Below are 21,774 nucleotides of genomic sequence, written 5' to 3' on the forward strand. Positions count from 1 at the left end.
ATCGAGTATAAATATTGCTGATGAACGTGCTATTTATAGATATTCACTTCGTGCAGTGCGATTATTAAGGCTGTCTCAACGATAATTTTCCGCAAGGTAGATCAATGGGGATCAGCTGTCAGTTTTAAAATATTACTCGGAGAGGTGAATGACTGAGGGACACCTGTTACATTGCATTATATGTAACTCAGTTTCAATGTTAGAGTTTTGAAGCTCCCATTTATGGCCACTGCCAACGAGTGTGGATGACACACCGAAACATCATATGAGCTAGTTTACTGTTGATGTCGGCCGGTCAAATAGAACTGCATGAACAAGTGGCGTCACTCCATATTTAGAGAGGGTGGGGAGGAGTTTGCCCACCTAGTCTTTGACCAATGAACATGAAGCACAACAGTGTGACTTTTTTAACAGGCGGGGCGTTCACATATGAGACCACAAACGCTGAGCTGACGTCTTCTGTGGGCAAGCGATTGGGCGGAAGGTGGCGATAGTCGCCTACCTGGACAGAAAGACGCTGCTCAAGAAAGCAGATTTTAGTAATCCGGGATGTCAGTGCCCGGTACGTCGAGACCCATGATCACCGTTCCGTTTCTGATGCCGCTCGCGCCTGCTGCTACACCTGTATACCGGGATAGTCCGGCTGAAGGGAAGATTCCTCACTACCTTTGCAGGCACGAGATCCTAGGACCGCCTCGGGATCCGCTGTCCGCCCAGTGGCTTACAGCCGTGAGTTCTCGTTCCCATCTGCGATGTGGGACGCCGGATACAGCGTTCTCTTCTTTCTACCGGCCGCTAGGTGGATCTGGCTACAGTAAGTACATTATTAACAGATTTGTCGTCTCACTGGAAATATGAAATTAAACTTTAATAAAGAAAGAGATTAGGTTAAAATGTACTCAAAAATAGCCGAGTGAGTTTGAAGGACATGCAAGAGAGAAAAAAAAAAAAGAAAGCTCGTTTTGGCGTACAGCCATTGAGACAGACACGACAGAGGGAGGGAGGGAGATTGGGGGAGCACACCTGTTGCGTTTCACTGCCGTTCATGAAGTATAAATGAGTTCTGCATATAGCAATTTACAGTTCATACTTAGATGACAGAAAAAAAATCCATATGCCGTTATTTTTTCCCTCCTGTAACTTCTTCATGCGAGGCAAAAAGCGATTAAAGTAACATTTGTTCAGGTCTCCATTGGCCACATAGTTCGTGGGACTTTGACCTCATCATTTAAATTGCGAGATTTTTTTTTTGATTTTTTTTATCATACCAGTATATAATAATGCGATTTTTATATTTCGCATACAACCTGTAGAATTTCTTGAGATTTCAATGTCATTAAATAAATAATTACTGCTAGCTATTAAACCGAATAAATTATACATCTGAAATTTCTCAACCGTTATATTTTTGCTGGTAAAGGTTCAATACTTATTTTATTATTCTTGTTACTGGACAGGATTAAAATGCAGAACCACTGACAAAATGAGTGTCGGCAAAACATTTAAACTGCTCTATAAAAAGAATGAAATCTGTTACAAACATTTCTAATTCTCTTTGAAGCAAGTATCCTTGCACGAAATCAATTATTTAATTAATATACGGTACTTAACAACATATAAGCATTTAAGTTAAAAACATTAGTAATCTTTGACAAAAGATAAGAAAGTTTTTATATTTATTTTTGCTACATTATTCACACAGCTGCATTATTCTGTTAATAGTATCAGAGCTCTATACAAGTCAAAATTTCCCCTCAAGTAGAAATACTACATTTATCTCAGTACTGCATTATTCTTTTTCGAACATTCATATTAAACACCCCGTCCTTTAAAAGCTTGTAACCTGTTTGAAGTTTTAGTTTACAAATTTAAAATTAATTTGAAAATCAAATAACCTGTGATCTGGCGCTCAGATATTGAGATCAAATTTGATAGAAGGAAAAAAATAATAAAACATTAAAAAAAAAGGAGAAAGTGAATGTCTTTATGCCATGTTGGCTCATACCAGATTTGAAGAGTAATACGTAATTCTAAATAATACTGTTATTCTTTGATTTTGTTTTTCTTTTAAATTCTAAATTGCCTCATACTAAATTATTCAAATTATTTATAATTCAAAATTAACAGATTTCGATACTAGTACTATAGTAAAAGAATATGATCACAGTAAAAGAATATGAGCATAAGAGAACCATATTAATTGTTATTAAATTTAAGTGAGTATTAGGTATGTTCAAAGTTGAAAAGCTGGATTACAAACAGGAAGTCTTAGAGCAGGGAAAAATGAGTCTCTGAAGTAGAGAAATCCAATCGTAATAGAATAAGAGGCGAACTTAAAATATAACTAACTGAGACTTTATCAAAAACTGTACCTTTTAAATAAAATAAATTTTCTGTTTATACAGAGGGATAGCAACATAGGGTCAGATGAGTTTACAAGATAAAGAAAACACGATTATATTAATTAAATACTCTAGCTACTTTCTGTTATTCTTCATCCTTAATGACACACTAACAAAGGTATAAAAGGGAAGCTGTCAAAGTTTGCTGCTAATTTCAAGCTTGGAAGGGTGTGTTACCACAAAATTAGTCTATGTTGCTTCAAAGTGATTTTGAAAAGGGTACAAATATAGTCTAAAAAATGGAAACTACTGTTTAAAACAGGGGGGGGGGGATTAAATGTGGTTCAAGGCGAGCAAACCGTAAGCAAAGATTATAATATAGCAGGAGTGGCCAACTTAATTTGTGATGCGATCTACTTTTTCCTTCAAAATGTGCCGCGATCTACCATCTCAAATTTCATTGCACAAGGTGCACAAATCGAGAGATGATTGTATATTTAAAATTCGTCTTAATCAACCGAAATTAAATCCGCGATCGACTCGTTGGCCACCCCTGCAATATAGTATAAACAGTCACCAAGGAAGGCGTATGGTGTCCTCCTATCCATGATTTATAGCAATACTCTTTAACCATTTCCCGGCCGCAGAACTCCTACACAAATTCAATTTTTCTTTCCGAAACCCGTGGTACATTTAAAAACAATAATTAGGTATACAATAAAAAATTAATAACAAAACATTTGCAGAACCCTCTGATTTATCGAACCTTTGAAAAGTAACCAAAAGGATGTCATTATTTCTCTACGTACAGTATTAGAGTTTTGACAACACCGCAATCCAACTTATCTTATCTCTCTTGTTGATCAGATGCCGCCTCAAAAACGAAGATCATAAAGAAGTTTAATAAGAAACTAAGGAAATAAACAGTGCACTACAAAGTACATAGATTACGTAAAAATTTTAAACACACTATAAAATATTTTTAAAAGATCAGCCTATATTTGACCTTTCTAATAATAACTGTAATTGTCAAAAACTATAAATAAATAAATTCTTTATTGCTAATAAGTACAGGACATGTACTAGAGACAATAATACTCAACACGGCGACATGGCCAGGAGTTTTACATTATAAATGAAATTATAAATGAAATTAATTGGCAAAAAAAAAAAAAAAAAACCGTTACATGAAAATTATGAGTTACAAACATGTAAATTATAATAATGAAAAATGAGGACTAAACGTCATATGGAGGAAATTATCCCAGTTCCACAGATGGAATCCACTCGAGGAGCATGTGACGGCATTTGTAGTCGGTAGCTAATTTCTGAAGGTCGACTCCAAGACGGAGCAGTGCCTGAATTTTGGGGAGTGCCTGGGCAGGTAGGAACCGACTACACAGTTTCAACTGTTAAACTCAACTTAATTATTTCCCTGTAAATGCTTGTCGTATCTAATACCCCTAATTCCAATAATCTTTTCAACTTTTTTATGAATGTTCCTCTAGCCAGATGGCTATCCAGGGAACAAAGCAAGCTTAATAAACGTTACTACTAATAATAATAATAAAAAGAAAGAGACGATGATACCACACTCTGAATACTACATATCAGGTCTGGAGAGCGCATCTAAAGCAAAGCGCTAAACGCTGTCCGTACTGGAAACAGCATAAGTGTGGTAAAAGCTTGGAAACTAGACTTCTTGGATGGGGGTAGGTTCTGACTGAGGTGTTCAATGCCCTGAAGGGAATCAGTAAAATGAATGAGGGAAGTATCCTCTCACTAGCAGACGACAGAAGAACCAAGAGATACAAACATAGAAGCTTAGGGAGTAACAGAAAACTGGAGCTCACGAAGGTTGTCTTCGGGCTGCGTAAATGCATAGCGGAATAAATTATCTTCCAAAGTACGCGGAGGCAGAGAGGTTGACTATATTCATTGAAGAAATGGATGGGATAGCCAGAGATAATCCAGGCGAAAACTCCTTAACAGATTGTGTAAGGAAAGTTAAAGGGATCATATTTCTTTTCCTTTAAAATTCTATGAGTTTTCCACTTCTAATAACTGACATTATCTTCGATTTGAGAAAAAAAAAAAAAAAAAAAACGAATCTATATCCTAAGTATTCTAGTGCAATTATTCTGAATTTCTTACTTATGAGTTCTCAACAATTTCTAACTACAGTGCCTGCAGATATTCAAGTGTATTGTCCAAAGTGGAAAACCTAATGGTGTGGGAGAGGATTATCATAAAAAACTTTTATGATAATCCTCTCTATTGTACTGGCAAGCAGCTACTGCTAGGAATATTATATGGAAAGAATTTCTTCAATAAAAAACCTTGTTCCTAAATATATTTCACAATATTGCTAATTGCTTTATGGAGAAACCTAAAATTTCGTATTTAAGCTAGTGAATATCTAATTTATATAAAGCGAAACTCACGTATGCTCTGATATAATAAATAGTATGATTTATTAAAATGTAACAAGACAATCTAATTTCTTGGGAGAAAGACATACATGGGAATTTGACTAGTTGTAATAAGAGATTAAAAAACACTGCACACCACATAAATTTTTAACGGCAAAAACTGATCGAGTTTATTGAAACAAGCTGGAAAGAAAACTTTACAGAAAACATTCCAATAATCCAACATTTACTAGATAATTATGACGATGTTTCGAAATCCTTGTGGATAATCGTTTTCAAGTCTAGAGGAAGAAAAAGTAAGGTGATTGGAAGAACTTGGCCATATAAGTGGTTATATAAACGCTGCAATATTTTAAAAAATTTTAATATTATAAATGATAAAATATTACCGTTTATATTTTACGACTTCTAAATTTAAAATTTGTCTAATCAACGTCACCTTACTCAATGGCAAAGCTGTTCCCTTACCCGTTCTGGGTTTAGTTTACATTATTGATATACTTCTGAAACGAACTTAAACCGATTTTATTTGAAAAAAGAAAAAAAAACCCGGTTGAATGTGATGTTCGTGCACGCATTCAGCTGTACAAGATTAGTTTGCTTCTCCTCTTGCTTATAACCCCTGTGATTATTTTTTGATTTTCTTCAAATAAAATTTGTTTCGTTTTGAGAAATAGAACAGTGACATTTTTAGAGTAAACCGAGGAAGGAAAACAATATTGCTGTTGAGAGAAAAAGCAGTTGATTAAACAAAACTTAAATTTAGACATTATAAAATCTAAACAGCAATACCTGGATGAATTTTAACATCAAATTTAAAAATATCTGCTCAAATTTGACAAAGCAGTTCACACAACAAATAAACCTAAAAATAAGCGAAATATACTGTAGCATTATATAACCATGTATATGGTCAAGTTCGGTAAATTTTGACACACCCTCTATACACGTATTATATATAATTGCCGATTTCACCAGTATTTCACAACATTAAAAAAATATTTCATGCGATGAGATTAACCTTGGCTGTTAAGGAGGCCGAATATAATTAAACAAGTAAAACAAAAAGAGCAAACTTTAATGAGCATCATTCTCTATCTACCCTAAAACTGCGATGACATTATTCTTTGGCCCCTAGCTTAGTTTCGTAAATAACAGTACGGAGAAAAGCTGACATTGGGCGCATTTTACACTAAAATTTTAAAAAGATCATCTATACCCTTTTGTATCTTATAATAAAATTGTATCACTATTATAACTTATTATAAAATCACAAAATAATATTATGGCAGCTATGAATTTCGCTGTTTCACTTGAATTAATTAATAATGTGGACCACAGGTGTTTGAGATTTGCAACAGCGATTTTTCAGCCTTCTGTACGACCTTCTATCAGAATGGCCGAATTTCTTGTGCAATGCTTAACTTAAAGTACACTGGGGGGGATGAGAGATATTCACTTTGTTTTTTTCATATGGCTTTTATTACACAATAAACAGTTACTGTAATTACAGGGAAATTAATGTTCTAACTAGTGCTGAACTAAAACCAGCAGAAACTGAAGCTAAACGAAGTTCTTAATGGAAAAAAACTAAAAAAGATGGTTATCATATCTACATACCTACAGATATGTATATGTGCTTTTAACTCAGCTTCACTGATACCTTACCATATAACCACCGCTTTAAACTGAAATAACTTTGTTGAAAGATACTGAACACTGTTTACAATAATTTTGTCCTGTTTAGCTGGTGCATTTTACAGAAACCTACCATACTTAACATCTTTTCATGTAAAGATTGACAGGATTGAACAAAATAATGGAACCACCTGATATGAAAGTAGTAGTTTTTTTTTAATGTATATATGACGTATTCATGAACATGCTGTGAAGTTGTTGTTTCTAGCAGGTAGTACTGAGAAGGTAAGACGATAAAAGCTAATGATTTAGAGGTGATATAAAAAGGTACATGAAGAAAATGACCGAACTCTGAATTCCAAAGAGGTCAAATTATTGGTGCACGTTTAGCTGGGGCATTGATGACTAAAACTGCTGATTTGTTTAATGTATCCAGGGCAACTGTATCGAAAGTGATGTCTACATTCACCAAGTATGGAAAAACTAAATCTGATAAGGACGAATTGAGCCAGAAAATCGAATCTGACTGAGAGAGACCACTGGACACTGAAAAGGATTGTAGCCCGAAAACATAAAACTGCTGCCTCAAAAATACTGCAGAACTTAACAAAACCTCAGCAATCGACTTTATAACAAAACATTTAGGCGAGAACTTTGCAGTAATATCAAGGCAATCAGTAATTCACCCTGAACGGGCGAATTACTGCCACTGATTACCTTGATATTCCGAGTGACCAAGTTCATCCAATGGTGTAAACAATATTTCCCATAAAAAATGCCATGTTTCGAGATGTAAACAATATTTCCCATAAAAAATGCCATGTTTCGAGATGATAATGCTACATCACACAGACGTGTTCAATCTTTATTTGAGGAGCATGAAACTGAGGATGAGCATCTCCCATGGCTCCAATCAACAGACTCAAACGTTATTAAGCCATTGTGACATATTTGGAGAGGAGAGTGAGAAGTGAGAGAGAGAGAGGAGAGTGCTTGAAAAGTTCCTCCATGAAGAACTGTCCAATATTCCTCTTAAGACAGTTCAAGATTTATTTGAATTTAGTCCACGTAGAATTCATGCTGTTCTAAAAGCAAAGAGTGGTCCAACACCATATTAGTGCATACTTAACTCTTATCCCAGGTGTCTCCATCCTTTTGTCCAGCTCTTGTATATTCGGATTTATTATTGTTGTTGTTGTATTCTCTTTAATTTTCAGCCAAGTGAGTAAAATTTCTTTAAACGGTATTTCTTTTATCTTACAATTTTAGAAATCATTTTCCTTCACACTGCACTACATCTCCAAGCTAAAAGGGCTTTTCATTAGTAGAAAATAAAAGCTTCGTAAAGGATTTTTTATTTTAAAAAAAACTGCATTTTATCTTTAGAATATTTAAAGTTAATATACAAATAAATAAAACCTATATTAATTAAAAGCTATTACATATTTACAGTATCAGTATTAACAACAGTAGCACATAAGTTATTTTATTATACTAACATTCTATACTTGACTAACATGGTCATTAACTTAGTACTGAATGTTAATGACAAACTGGAATTACACAGTGAAAAATAACTTTCCTCTAACGTCAATAATTTCTGAAACTTTGTGCAGCAAGAGCAGTCTTTTCGAAAAATATTACTGCATTGTCTTTTATTTGCTATTTGATTACACCACCGAGTTACCAGTGGTTTCGATGGCAACCCATCTCATGGGAGAGCAATAAGGCACCTGAATTCATACCATTAACAGTAGTTATTTTTTTTATTATTCCGCCATTTTTATGACAGTACATACAAATTAAAAATGTGTATAAATAAATACACTAAATGTAGTTTAATAGGTAAAGATGGGGTATAATTTATATATATCCCTCCTCCATTTTGTATATATTTTATACAAAATATACACAAAATGGACTTGTGTATAGGCACATGATTATAATTCTATTAGACTATTCTTTACGGGTTATTTTTATCTTAAACGGATGTTATTTAGAAATATAACGATCACGTGTTAATATGTTCGCATTTAGCTGTTGGTATCATAGGAAAGTACAGTAATACAATATCTCATTTCACAATTGTCAGGTTCTGATGAATGAAAGGAGGACGAGGCTGTTTCTCCTATTTTGTTGTTTGCTTAGCTTGGTTTTATTTGGATTGGTTTAGATTATGTTTATATTTTTTTATATAGGTTGCTTCAGAGACTTTGATCACACTGATCTGCGCTTTAATCCCTAATGCTCTCTCTTAACAAATATCACGAATTTTGACTTTTTGACGTTACCTTAGTACGTTTTCAGGATATACAGGCCCACTTCCAACACACATCGATGAAGAAAGGGGAGATTCCTTAATTACTAAGGTGACATTTTTCAGCACTGCAGACAGTTAAGAAACCGGAACGTTGGAATTCAAGGATAAATAGCAAAAATAAAATAAAAATTAATAAGTCTGGGGCTGCTGACCTTGTATTCTTACGTAAGATAATTGTAGCGTAGGTAGACTAGACAGTTCTGGTGTGTCATTTTACCATTACACAGTTAATAATTTGAGAACAGGGACAATAACAAAGTATTAAGCGATGCTACATGATCGACTGCTCTGGTTGTTAACAGATTTCGTATTTGGCCTTTTTTTTTTTTTTTTTTTTGTTTCTCGCTCGCTCTTCACTATGCATAACTGATATATTCTATATTAAAAGAAATAAATCGATCAATTGAGATATCACAGTGCTGTACCGGTGTCACTTCGGGATTCTTTCACGCTTTATACGCTAACTTTCCGACGCCGGTTCTTCTTCTCATGGTGCTCACCGTAGAATGTGAATGCAGTAGTCGTCTTACTCGGTAACCACCCCCACCCATCGGCTGGGCTGAAGAGTCGCGCGTGCAGACAGCACGTGGGCGACAGTCGTAGGAGGGCATCGCTCTTGCGATGCAGCGGGAACTTTCGGACTCTAACATGCAACCTAGTAATCTTACAAATTTTCGAAAACTTCTTATACTACGTCCGTGTATTATGACTTGTAGTCCCTTTTACCTTCCGCACCCCTTGGTTCTAGCACCCTGGAAGCAGCACAGGCTGAAAGGATCTTGTTTTTTCCAGCAGATGTGACTCGAATACAACGAGGCTTAAAGTTACTGTCTTACGTTAGGCTTAACGAAATAGTTGAGAGACAGGAAGTGTATGGGGTAAAGTTTTGGACACGTGAGTTCAACGGGGCCATTGGGAGGCGCGAGCAGCAAGTAAGACGTAACAAGTCCCAACGAGGCTTAGCGACTACAATCATTTTTGTGGCGGCTACAGACTGGGACGAAGATGTGAGCGTTCCTTACAGGCGAAACCATATAATGGCTGATTCTCTGGACAACTCCCCCATTGCAATTACTGCCATCTAGTGGAAGTTCCGTAATGTTACTACCTGATGCAATCTGTCAAGCTTTTGGCGCCAATCCTAGAAAACACTGCTTACTCACAGCATCGTTTCTGATGGCCCTTTGGCTAATTCTGGCATCTGGATTTGTTTACTAAGGTATCTAAAATGGTAGTTTCCATAAGTCACTGGTTCGGAAATTTAGTGTAACTTTTTTTTTTTTTTTTTTAATATAATTTCAACATTTTGTAAAAATTCGCAAACACCATACATTTATTAATTACCTTTCAGCACGGTTTATTTTCTTACTTTCGAATAGGAAAGGAAGAAAAATAAAACAAAAAATGCTAGAAGATAATGATAGTTATGACGTCCAAAGCAAAATCAGATCATTCTTAACAGGCTGTGTTTTGATGAATTTTTGATATTTAGTTTAAAATATCGAATAATAAAAATTAGCTATTAAAAGCTCCAATACTAGTTGATTAATTATAGTATATTAAACAAGTTGTATGCATTTCATTGAAAGATATGCAGTGATCCAACCATAAGGTACTCACTTTCCCAGAAGTGGATACTTGTTTCACTTGGTACCATTCCACCATCCGAACTTGTTTCAGTTTTATTTGGGACTTATCCGCCTTCAGTGGAGACTGCACTTATAAACGAGGGTGATTTCCTGTTCATTTGCCGATAGATTTTACGCATGCCTCTTTTAGGATTAATACACATAGCTAATTTAAATATAAAAGCAGGCCACTTTCTTAATATAACAACTATGAACTTCATGCTGACATTTCTTATAAAAAAAAGGAGACAGCTTACAAATACCATTTTCTTCTACATAATAAAAAACAACCTGTTAACGAAAATTTAATTTCGCATAATAGTTTTGATGAAAGAAATTTAAGTCCTAAAACTTTTCAGAACAGGATTTATCCTTTCTTATGTGGACCTTTCCAGAATCAACAGTCAAACTGAAAATTCTTAACATACACATACACTACCCCCCCGCTTTCCCTTTGTAAAAATTGCTCCAAAAATTCACTTCATCCTACCGATTAGGGGAGCATCACGCGTTGAGATTTAACTAAATATTTCTTGAATATAGTATACCCCTGTGATGTGTTATCTGATAATCGAATGCATACATTACCTAAATAATATTTAATAATAGCTTGAATTTTTAAAGGTCATTTCTGAACAACCTATTATATATAAATTCAACTGCAAAGTCCTACACAAAACAGGATGGCTAATTAATGAGTTCATAATTATTCAGTACTGCTTATTGCTAATATGAAGAAAATAATTCGGACATTATTTGAACGAAATTTTATATTTTAATTTAAGTCTGTCACTTTAAGTAAAGTCAGGACTATTACTTTCCGCATTATCTGTTCATTAGAAAATACTGTTTACATATATACAGACATATTTATAATCTACCATTAATATCCGGAAACCTGAATGTCTACAGTTAGCTTTTATTTACGGGAAATCTAATAATGTGTGCTGAAACCTATAGCCTCTAATCTCCGTGGAACTCTCCTCCAACACTTTCCACATTTCGAATCAGTTCAACTCCATTATTTGGGTGGTCGCACTTCACATGCACCCGACGACTGAATTCATGAAAGAGGTTCTCTACAGAATTGAGATCAGAGCTGTGGGCTGGCCATACAGCGGGCAACGGTAGCCGAGTGGTCAGGTGCGTGGGTGCATAAGTACAAGTGCCTTGAGTGACCCGGGTTCAAGCCCGTCACTGCTGAATACGATTCTGTTTCTTGTATTCTGTCTACCTTGTGAACTCCTCTGACCGTGTAGTCGTCCCGGAGTATAAACAGAAAATTTATATTAGACAGCTTGGAATGATAGTGACTTGTGGACGGCTGCACGACCGTGGTAACTCATAACATGTAGAATCCTCTGCATTGCACTGGTGCTGACAAGTATCCCACTTGTCTTACTGAAGGCCTGTGTGCTACGACAATGTCGATCTGCTTTACGAGCGCACGATGTTTTGTATCGCTCTCGTGTCAGGTCTCACAGCTTCGCAGATTTCCGACTCGTTTTGTGAAGGTTTCAGCACCAGTCCTCTTCCATTCTCGGATCATTATCAATCGTCGACCTTATATGGCAATCTTCTGCGCTGGATGTCTGTCTGTTAACTCCGTCGATCGCAGCATCCTGCGTTCACAATCGTACTGCAGTCTCCTCGAAGACATATAAGCATATTTATAGTTGTCTGACACGTGGTTCTTGAGTAGGACGTGACCAACTATCAACGGAGGAAGTTTCCTAATATTAATGGTAGAGCTGTGTGTGTGTGTGTGTGTGTGTGTGTGTGTGTGTGTGTGTGTGTGTGTGTGTGTGTGTGTGTGTGTGTGTGTGTGTGTATCTACATATATTATCAATGACGTTCTTTTCACGTATCTAATTGCATGTATAATTTTTTTTTCTTCATTTTCAGCCGAAGCAGCTGGTCCAGAGAAGTCTGACGGGACTATGTTCCCTAGCACCATTCCTCAACAGACGAGCACTAGCCAGAGCATCACCTACCGCGGCACTTTCACCACCAGCGCCACACCTGTGACCTCTGCCGAAGGCCCCACTGACAGTTCAGTTGGTGCTTGGTTTTGCCCAGAGAAGTCTTTTTCTCCGGTATTGAACATCCTTGGTCAGGCAACAGCTACTACAAGTCAACAAGGAGTACCCCAAGGAACATCTGTACATCAACCTTCAGCGACCCTTGGCTCCCCTACACAACATGGACCCTCACCAGCCCCTTCGGTGTCACAGTACTCAGCTTCTCCAGCTGCAAGTCCATTTGAAACAGCAGTAAGCGAGCCTTCGGCAGCTGAACAGACATTCTCTCTCGGCAGCCCAACCGACCCAGCCCAGCAAGAACTTCTGCTACAGTTCAGTGCTCCATCTCAATTTGAAACATCCGGAGCTACCTTCGCCATGAAACAGCCACCAGTGTACAGTACGAGTCAGCCTGGATCTTCTATAGCCAGCGTGTCATCACCAGAAGGAGCTGCTGCTGCACTAGTAGCCGTTTCTAGTGGCCTGGCACCCCAATCACTTTTGGGACCTGGAGCAGAGGAGATATTCCAGCGTCCTTCTTCCATCGCCAAATATCAGTGGTCCAGTTTCCAAACCACAACCACATTGCCAGAATACAGCACGCTAGGAACAGTAACTCTTGCACCTGGCCCGTCCACCGTCCAATCAGTGCCGAAACAAGAAGGTGAGGGATCCTTTGTGATGCAAGGCTCCGCCAATTTGGCCGAATACAACCAAGCTACTAGCAAAGGTCATGAAATACTCAGTCAGGCGTACCAGAACAGTCCTGTTCCGCTAAAATTACTTCCGGTGAAACCCAGAAAGTATCCAAATCGGCCAAGTAAGACACCAGTGCACGAGCGTCCGTATGCTTGTCCTATAGAGTTATGTGACAGACGGTTCTCCAGGAGTGACGAATTAACGCGGCACATACGCATACATACAGGTCAAAAACCGTTTCAGTGCAGGATCTGCATGCGTTCTTTCAGTCGAAGTGATCACTTGACCACTCACATCCGCACACACACGGGCGAGAAACCGTTCTCGTGCGATATGTGCGGCCGTAAGTTCGCGAGAAGTGATGAAAAGAAGAGACACGCCAAGGTACATTTGAAACAGAAAGTTAAAAAGGAAGGTCGAAGTGCCCCGAATGGAAATGGTGGATTTGGACCAGGCCCTAGTGGGTGCGGGAGTTCTGCTATAGGTTCGAGTTCACAGTAATCCCTTAAATTTCCCTGCAAAGAGGAAACGTTTGGGGGAGAAATGTACGCCTTGAAATAGATCTCACCATCCAGTTTTCTGCAAGATGGTACTAAAGTTGTTCTTGTAACTTTTATCTTGTGCCTAAGAACCTTGCCAATAGGAAGTTGCCATTTGTACAGCCATAATTGGTCAACTTCATACGCATACTCATTTTACTTAGGCATACTACTGTGTCACTTGCGTTCTGCCTCTCGTCCCTGGTGATATGTGCACATACTGCCCCCTGGTGACTAGGGCTCATGACCAAATACTGACATGCCGACAGTGAACTGTGTATCATAGGCTGTAACCGTCTTTCATAAACCTTCACTCGTAACATGTCTAACCGAGCAGATAGCTCATACTCTCTTTCTCTCCGTATGTATGTGCAAGCATAACTGTTATTGTTGTGTTTTTCGCCTGATATTTTAGAAGTTTGCTCCATCACATATGGGCTGGTTCACACTAAGAACTTTTATTTTTCAAATGTTGTTTGATGTTAAAATACCGTTGAATGTTCAGATTTTATCTCTGCTTAAGAAGCTAATGTTTGCACCTGTTAAACAATTGCTGTGCTAACTTTAAACTATTTTATAAAAGAAAATACGAGCTTTCCTTGGAGGAAATATGTCGATGTGCTGTTTTGAAAAAACGAGAAATATTCTCAGATGATTTAATTGCTGTATGCTACTGTTGTTTATTGCATTGTGTGCGTGCTGTTATGTATACGGCTAATTTGACAAATATCCAACATACTTGGCTAAGCCTTGTTGAATGTGTGCGTTTATGTCAGTGCGTAATGTAAATCTATAATTGCTAAAATGTAACAAATACGAGTAAAACCAAGACATGAAAAGCAAAAGTTATTATTCAAAATGGTTGTGTTTCTGTAGCTGTTCTTAAAGAGGCCTATTTTCTTTACCCTTAATTTTAAACATTTAAGTATTAAAACATTTCAAATAGTAGTGTATCAAGACCTTCTGATAATGCTAAAATTTTAAATTTATCCTCAATATGTTAAGAAATTAAACCAAGTCAACTTCGTTCAGGTAGTTAAATAAAATAAAAGTTGTTCACAGTAGCTGCTATGAGCAGCATTTTTACGTAACTTTTAAGTAACCTAAAACATGTGGTACAGTACATAGAAACAATATAAGTTGTATCTTATTCTGTTTTACCAATATAAGTTCGCTTCCTTTCAAGACTTATTTGCAATTATAATTAAAAAGCCCTGCAATTAGTAAGTACCTTATAAATAACATTCAGTAATATTATGATTTCTGCACTTTTAGTGAAATTAGTACGGATTTTTCCAAACAAAACTCATCCTTCTGGTTCGCATTATGTTCAAAACTCAGTCATTAACGGACTTACACAATTTACAAATTTTAATCTATAATGCAATCATCAATTCCTATATGATTACGCTAAAAAAAAAAATATATATATATATATATATATATATATATATAATCTCTTTAAGTGGGCCAAATAGCCCTGAAACGGTGCCGTCTGGGTGGTGGTATCCATCTGAGAATAAGTAACATTAGTCTTCTCCTCAGGTGAAGCGTTACTTATTCGAAGTAGTGCAATATCGTGGCAACTCGTTGTGAAGGTATTCACAATATGAGATATAACTTAAAACGATGCCGTTTTGCTAACATTCTGTTAATTCAGATTTGGCTATGTATTATTGATGCTTTCGCACTATACTTATTACATAGTCTCTTTAAGTGGTTAATACGAATTACAAAATAATAATGAAATATCAAATAATGGTTACTAAAATAGCATTTACTGTCAACTTCCTTAATTTTCAGTAAACCTTGCCTGATTATTCAGTTTCTGCTGAAGGATTAATTCCTCTTCTTTAGCATTCTGCAATATTAAACGTATTCGGAAAAAGTATTATAATCTGTATTCTTCCTTCGTTACTTAATTTGCACTTAATTTGCTGCAGCCCTTTCAACACGTCACTAGCTTCTCAGAGAGTAAAACTTGTAGTCAAAGCAAGCGTGCAGTTGTCGTCTGCTGCACACGTGTAATAATAAACCAATGAAAAGTTCGCATTTTTTTTATCGCAGAAAACATTATTCGAAATCACTCTACTAAATAAAATAGTTTTAACTAAATTCGCATTTTCCAAAATTATATATTCGAAATTCATCCCGGGATGGGCGTTTAAAATAAATTCTGCAGTGTGTTAAATGACACGTGCTTTACGTTAAAATCAATAACAAGAAAATCAGCCTCTTTACAACACTCTTTTTTCTGATAAGCGAAAAGCAAAATTTTGTACTTTTTACGTTTTGTTATATAAAATTGTTGTTGCTGTTATTACGTGTTATGTGTACAAAACCATTTGTCTTCCGTATTAAGAAAAATAATCATTTTATATTATATTTGTTTACAGAGCAGCTTATAATTATTTATGCGTATTTTTCTAATATATTTAAAATATCTTTTCTTCACCATGGCTGCTTTGTTCGTGCATTCTTCGCCCCAATACCCCCCCTCACTTTGTCATTATTTTGTAAGAAGCTTCTACGACAATCTAAAATAATAGGAAGATTTTCCGCAACCTTCTGCTATTAAGTAAATCTTTTCTGCCACTCTGTTAGGCAGCTAGGTTTAGATTGTGATGCCCCTACCTCGTCTGAAATTCGGTAACTCAAGTACATATGTCATTTCTTCATGTACAGTTTTAGCTATAGATAGCTAAAGCGAAGAGATATTTTTATATTTTGAGACTCTATATAGAACATACGTTTAGAAGATTTATCTATTTACTTTCATTTGAATTTTTGAAAAATTGTTTAACCTTTGAAGTTATATGCAGGAGTAAAAGTGTCTTTTTGCCTCCCGGTGATTTTCTCACATTGCTCAACATCTGCCTAGATTATCGAGATGGCTATAACTTGTCAGACGATAGATACACTTTGCTATTCAAATGCAACTATCATGTGCATTTTCTGTCGACATTTTACGTTTGTTTTTTTTTTTTTTTTTTTTTTTAACTTACAATTTTTTTTTAACATTGGAATATTGGGGCCTTTTTATGTCGTTACTTTGCCCTTAGATAACCTCCTCCTTTCCCCGAAGTCCATAATTCTGTAGTGCCATTTAATTGTTGATATAAAATTATGTGACACCCTAAAGCCAAACCTTTTAGGGTAAGTCACATATTTGTTCAATATAGTGTATCACTTCGTATATAGTCATTCTGTTAGTCACAATATATGTGTATATGTTTAATTTACTTGAGGAAAAATACAGCTCGCACAATCACCTTCGTAGTCATGTACCGTATGTGCTCACCCCTTTGTATATATTGTTGTCCCATACAGTGTTCACATTTCTGTATCAAAAAAAAAAAATAATAATAATAATGAATACGTTTGGTGTTTACTAACTGCCACACCAGGTGGCGCAGATATTTTAACTGTGACTGCTAGTTGCTGTTTCTTTGACACCTGCTGAGGCAGGATAGACTAATATTTGTTGTACAGGTTTCTTCCTCCCCAAAGTCTGCCTCCCCCCCCCTTAGAAGACGGGTCTTACCCCCAAAACTCACATTCTCTTAACTGAGAAAAACTGTATATTTTACTTTGAGACAGATATTTGATCTTTATTAAATTACAATGGAACGTATAATTCCTGTTTGAGTTGTCAGTTTGAGTTAATATAAAAGACACAAATCTTTCACCCACACAACCAGTATATAAACAACAGGAGAAAAAAAAAAGCATATATGTATGTGTGTATATTTAGTAATACAAACTGGCTGCTGGAGCAGTTTGAATCAATCTCTAATAAATATGGAACACCGGTTATCAGTTTTCCCATATTATAAGACATTACGATGTCAGCACGTACAAAACAATTTTGTGAATTCTCTCTCTCTCTCTCTCTCTCTCTCTCTCTCTCTCTCTCTCTCTCTCTCTCTCTCTCAAAAAAGGGTAAATAAATATATATAAATTAAAAAAAGGAAAAACCAGCTCAATGAAGCTCATGTTTTTTCAATAATTAATGTCTAAAACAGGGGTTCTCAAACTTTTGTTATATTGCAATCTCCTAAAATGCTAAATGAATTTGTGCAATCCCCACACCGTTCTCTATGAGTAAAATTATTAACTACATTGAGGTTAAAATTGGGCAATACATAAATATCCCAACAGATAAATATCCCGATATCTAATATCTTATTATAAATAAGCATTTTTATATAAAATTTTTAAAAAGTAGTAAGAAATATAAATACGGAACAGATATCAAATAAAAATTCATTTATCTTAGATTTTTTTTACCACCACTATACCTACCAACACTATGATAAAAGTAGAAACAAAAAATAATAGCATGTGAGCGAGAAAAGGGCCTTGTCTTGTGATTTGGTTAATGAAGCGAGTGTTAATAACATATATGAGATTTAACCTTCATTTTTACTATGAACGAAGATGATTTTTTATGCATTATATATTCAACTGTATCATATTGCGGCCACTCCCTCTAAGATGCTTGCGACTTCCCCAAATTTGGGAAACGCTGGTATAAAACGCACAGCTTCCGATATGTATGCGTAACTTGCGATCAAAAATATTTAAAAAATAACTATCAAAATTGATACTGATATCAAATTTGATTGACTACTATTCAGATGGCAGTAAATCTTTCCCTCAAAATTCAGGGTGCCTTGAGCCTAAGAAAAAACAGGGACCTGAATATATATATATATATATAAATCAAATAGAATTCAACGATTTTATCCCAACAATAAAATTCAACGAACTAATTTTTAAACACAAATTTCTAAGATAAATCCTTTCTTCGGCTTTTTCTGCTAGCAACATCATTAATATCATCAAATTAATATCATCAAGGTAATGTAAGAACGTTAAGGAAAGAGCTTCAAATTAAATTTATATAAATGCTTTTAAATTTTTTAAAAAAGAAAATAGATTTAACGCATGTGCATTTCAATATGGTTGATGTGCGGCCTCGTAAAGAAGAGTACCAAGAGTCTAATAACACGAAAAGATGCCTGCTTTGACTATATATATATATAAAAGTAATAGCTTGAAGAAATATAGAAAAAAGAGTAAAGACATATAAGTAACAGAGCGAAGAAATAGAGTAAAGAAACGAAAGAAATTACGATATATAATATATCTATTATAATTAGAGGAAATGAATGTAATATATGGATAAGAAACTTTATTCCTCACTATACAGAGGAATAAACAGATGGATATAGAGGAATGAAGTACGAAATACATAGCCAATATACAGACTAGCGCACAAAGTAACAGAGAAATAAACCGATTTCATTAAGTAAACTGATTAACACGATATGCTTTTGCCACATTTTCTTGATGTTCTTATTTCTAGCTTTCAAATCCCCCCCAACAACATATTTTCCTGCATTAACAAGTGCTTGCATACATAACATTTCTCTTACTTATAGCTTCAATATCATCCTTAAACTGATTCCCAGGTCCTTTATTGACTTTATATAAAATCAATATAATATTTCCTTATCATTTTTATCCTTTTCCCTATGTCTTTGATGTTTGGTACCCCCATGGTTTTTCGAATAATTTGGAGGACGTTGTTCATTTTAATTATACGAGAAATAATTATATGAACTCTTCCCACTTCAATTTTGTGGCCATACGCCTCTTTTATTAATTTTAGATCATCTTTGATTGACTACTATTCAGATGGCAGTAAATCTTTCTCTCAAAATTTATCGGCTCTGAACAACTCCTTTGATTACTTACGTTATTAGACTGGTTTGTTTGACAGTTAATACACTACCTGAATATGTCTTCACACAAAATTTAAAGGGAAAATATAATTATAAAACTAAAGATAATTATTTTTCGTAATAATAAAATAAATTAATAAATTACATGGCAAGTGAAATAATGAACTGTGTTACATTAACTCAACCTATTATATATATATATATAATTTGTATTAATATTAAATTAAATTGAGTAAGTATAAATGGATGTGAAATTTACACAAGGTGCCTGAGCTATAAAGGTGAGGAAAGTAGAAAAAGAAGAGTAGCAGATTAGTGAAAGGTGAAAGAATGTTAATATCCTAACGGGTTATGATGAATTAAGTAAATTATGGGCTGAATTGCCAAGCCAATATAAAGTGGTGGAACTGTAAAGTAAAATTAGTATAACAAAATCTTAATAAAATGCAAATAAAAATAAAATTAAAATGAATATATTACCATTTTCATTTTATTTTTATTTGCATTTTATTAATATTTTAATAAACTGCTCAGGACCAAGATATCGACGAGGAATATTACAACTTTCTGAAAGTGATAAAGCCCAAGAAACCTATAGGGAAACAGAAATCCAAAGAAGAGAAAATTAGTCAAGAAACACTTGTCATGATGAACCAAAGACGACAAATGAAGAGCAAGAAAAACACTAACAGGGAGAAAATTGAGTATACTGAGTTATGCAAAGCCATTAGAAAGAGACTCAGAGAGGACATAAGAAGATTTAACACAAGAAAAGTAGAACAAGCATTAAGGGAAAACAAAAGATTTAAGTCAGCAGCCATGAGCAGTAATACAGAAAGACAAATGATACTGAAACTGGAGAATAGCGATGGTGTACTTATAAACAGTATGGTGTGAGATAGTTGGAAACTGTCTGTATGGTGTGAGATAGTTGGAAACAAAGGTACAATGCGAGTAGGCGTAATCTACAGACCAGGTGATTGTGAAGACTATGACAAAAGCCTCTACATGCAAATAGAATGGGCAAGTAAGCGTCAATGCCTTATTATGGGTGATTTCAATTTGCCTCTAATTGATTGGAGTAAATGGGAAGGAAACTCGACATGGGGAACAAAATTTTTAAATCAACTAGATGACTGTTATTTGTATCAACATGTCAGGGAAAGTACTAGAGAAAAGAATATCCTAGACCTCATCATCACACATGAATCAGATGACATAACAGGGCTGACAGTAGAGGAACCAGTAGCAGGAAGTGATCACGGAGTTCTACGGTGGATGATGACGAGAGAGGTAGCAGAAGTAAAAGGCAAAGGAATGGGTTTTAATTTCAGAAAAGGAAATTACGATGCCTTAAGGTACTACATGGCCTCTATTAACTGGGTAGATATCGCGCAGAGAATGAATACAATTGAACTGTGGTACGCTTTTAAAACATTAATCACAGATGCCTTGAATGCGTATATACCATTAAAAAAATACTCCACGAGAAGGGTTCCAAGTTGGATGAATAGTGAAGTTGCCACATTACTTGAGCAGAAAAAGGTGGCATGGAAACGTTACAGAGCAATAAAAAGTACTGAAGCCTATAACAGCTACAAGGTGGTGTGTAATAGAGCCACAGAAAAGGTTCGACAGGCAAAGGCAGTTTATGAGAAATCACTAGCAAACAGAGCAAAGAGGGGGGATAAAGAATTCTTCACATATATAAATGCCAAGAAGAGCAGGACAAACCAGATCGGACCTTTACGTAAGGGAAAGGGGATAGTATTAAATACACCAGCTGCCGTTGCAGATGAACTCAACAGTTATTTTGCATCGATATTTACAAATGAAAAGCCTTTTGTGGCAATGGGAAATTGTGGGAGCGAAGTTAAAAAATATGTAATTAATGATATTGAAATTTCGCAAGATTATTTAATGAAAAAACTTTCAAGCCTACAGACTAGTAAGGCTCCTGGAGTTGATGGAATATACCCTATAATCTTGAGAGAGGCGGCAAGCGAGTGCATTGAACCACTGAGGCTGGTTATGCGAGCATCACTAGACTCTGGGGAGATTCCCTTGGATTGGAAAAGTGCAAATGTATCTCCCATACATAAGGGTGGCTCTAAAAGTGAAGTGGGAAATTATCGACCTGTCAGTCTGACTTCAGTAGTAGGGAAAATCATGGAGGCATTGATCAAGGGTGGAATTCAGGATCATTTGGATAGAATTGAAATTCTCAAGGATACTCAGCATGGTTTTGTAAAGGGAAAATCATGTTTAACAAATCTGGTTCGCTATTTCGAAAGGGTCACTCACGAGCTGGATTTAGGGAATAATTTCGACATTGTTTATTTAGATTTCAGCAAAGCTTTTGACTCAGTCCCACATGAGCGGTTGCTTTATAAGCTGGAACAGGT

At 35.6% G+C, this 21,774-nt stretch overlaps 1 protein-coding gene across 3 annotated transcripts in view; it reads left to right on the forward strand.

The window, feature by feature from the left end:
* LOC150087425 (uncharacterized) overlaps nucleotides 1–14,155 on the forward strand; it is a 108,595-nt gene extending 94,440 nt beyond the window's left edge. For all 3 annotated transcript variants that reach the window (XM_090371176.1, XM_090371175.1, XM_090371177.1), the window contains exon 2: nucleotides 12,266–14,155. In XM_090371176.1, coding sequence (XP_090227302.1) covers nucleotides 12,266–13,581 — 1,316 coding nt within the window. In that variant the 3' untranslated portion in view covers nucleotides 13,582–14,155. The remainder of the gene's footprint in view (nucleotides 1–12,265) is intronic.
* The last annotated feature ends 7,619 nt before the right edge of the window (nucleotides 14,156–21,774 follow it).

This window comes from Mastigoproctus giganteus, chromosome 4 (assembly GCF_048544385.1).
Source record: "Mastigoproctus giganteus isolate SK-2022 chromosome 4, ASM4854438v1, whole genome shotgun sequence".
In the NCBI taxonomy this organism is placed as follows: Eukaryota; Metazoa; Arthropoda; class Arachnida; order Uropygi; family Thelyphonidae; genus Mastigoproctus; species Mastigoproctus giganteus.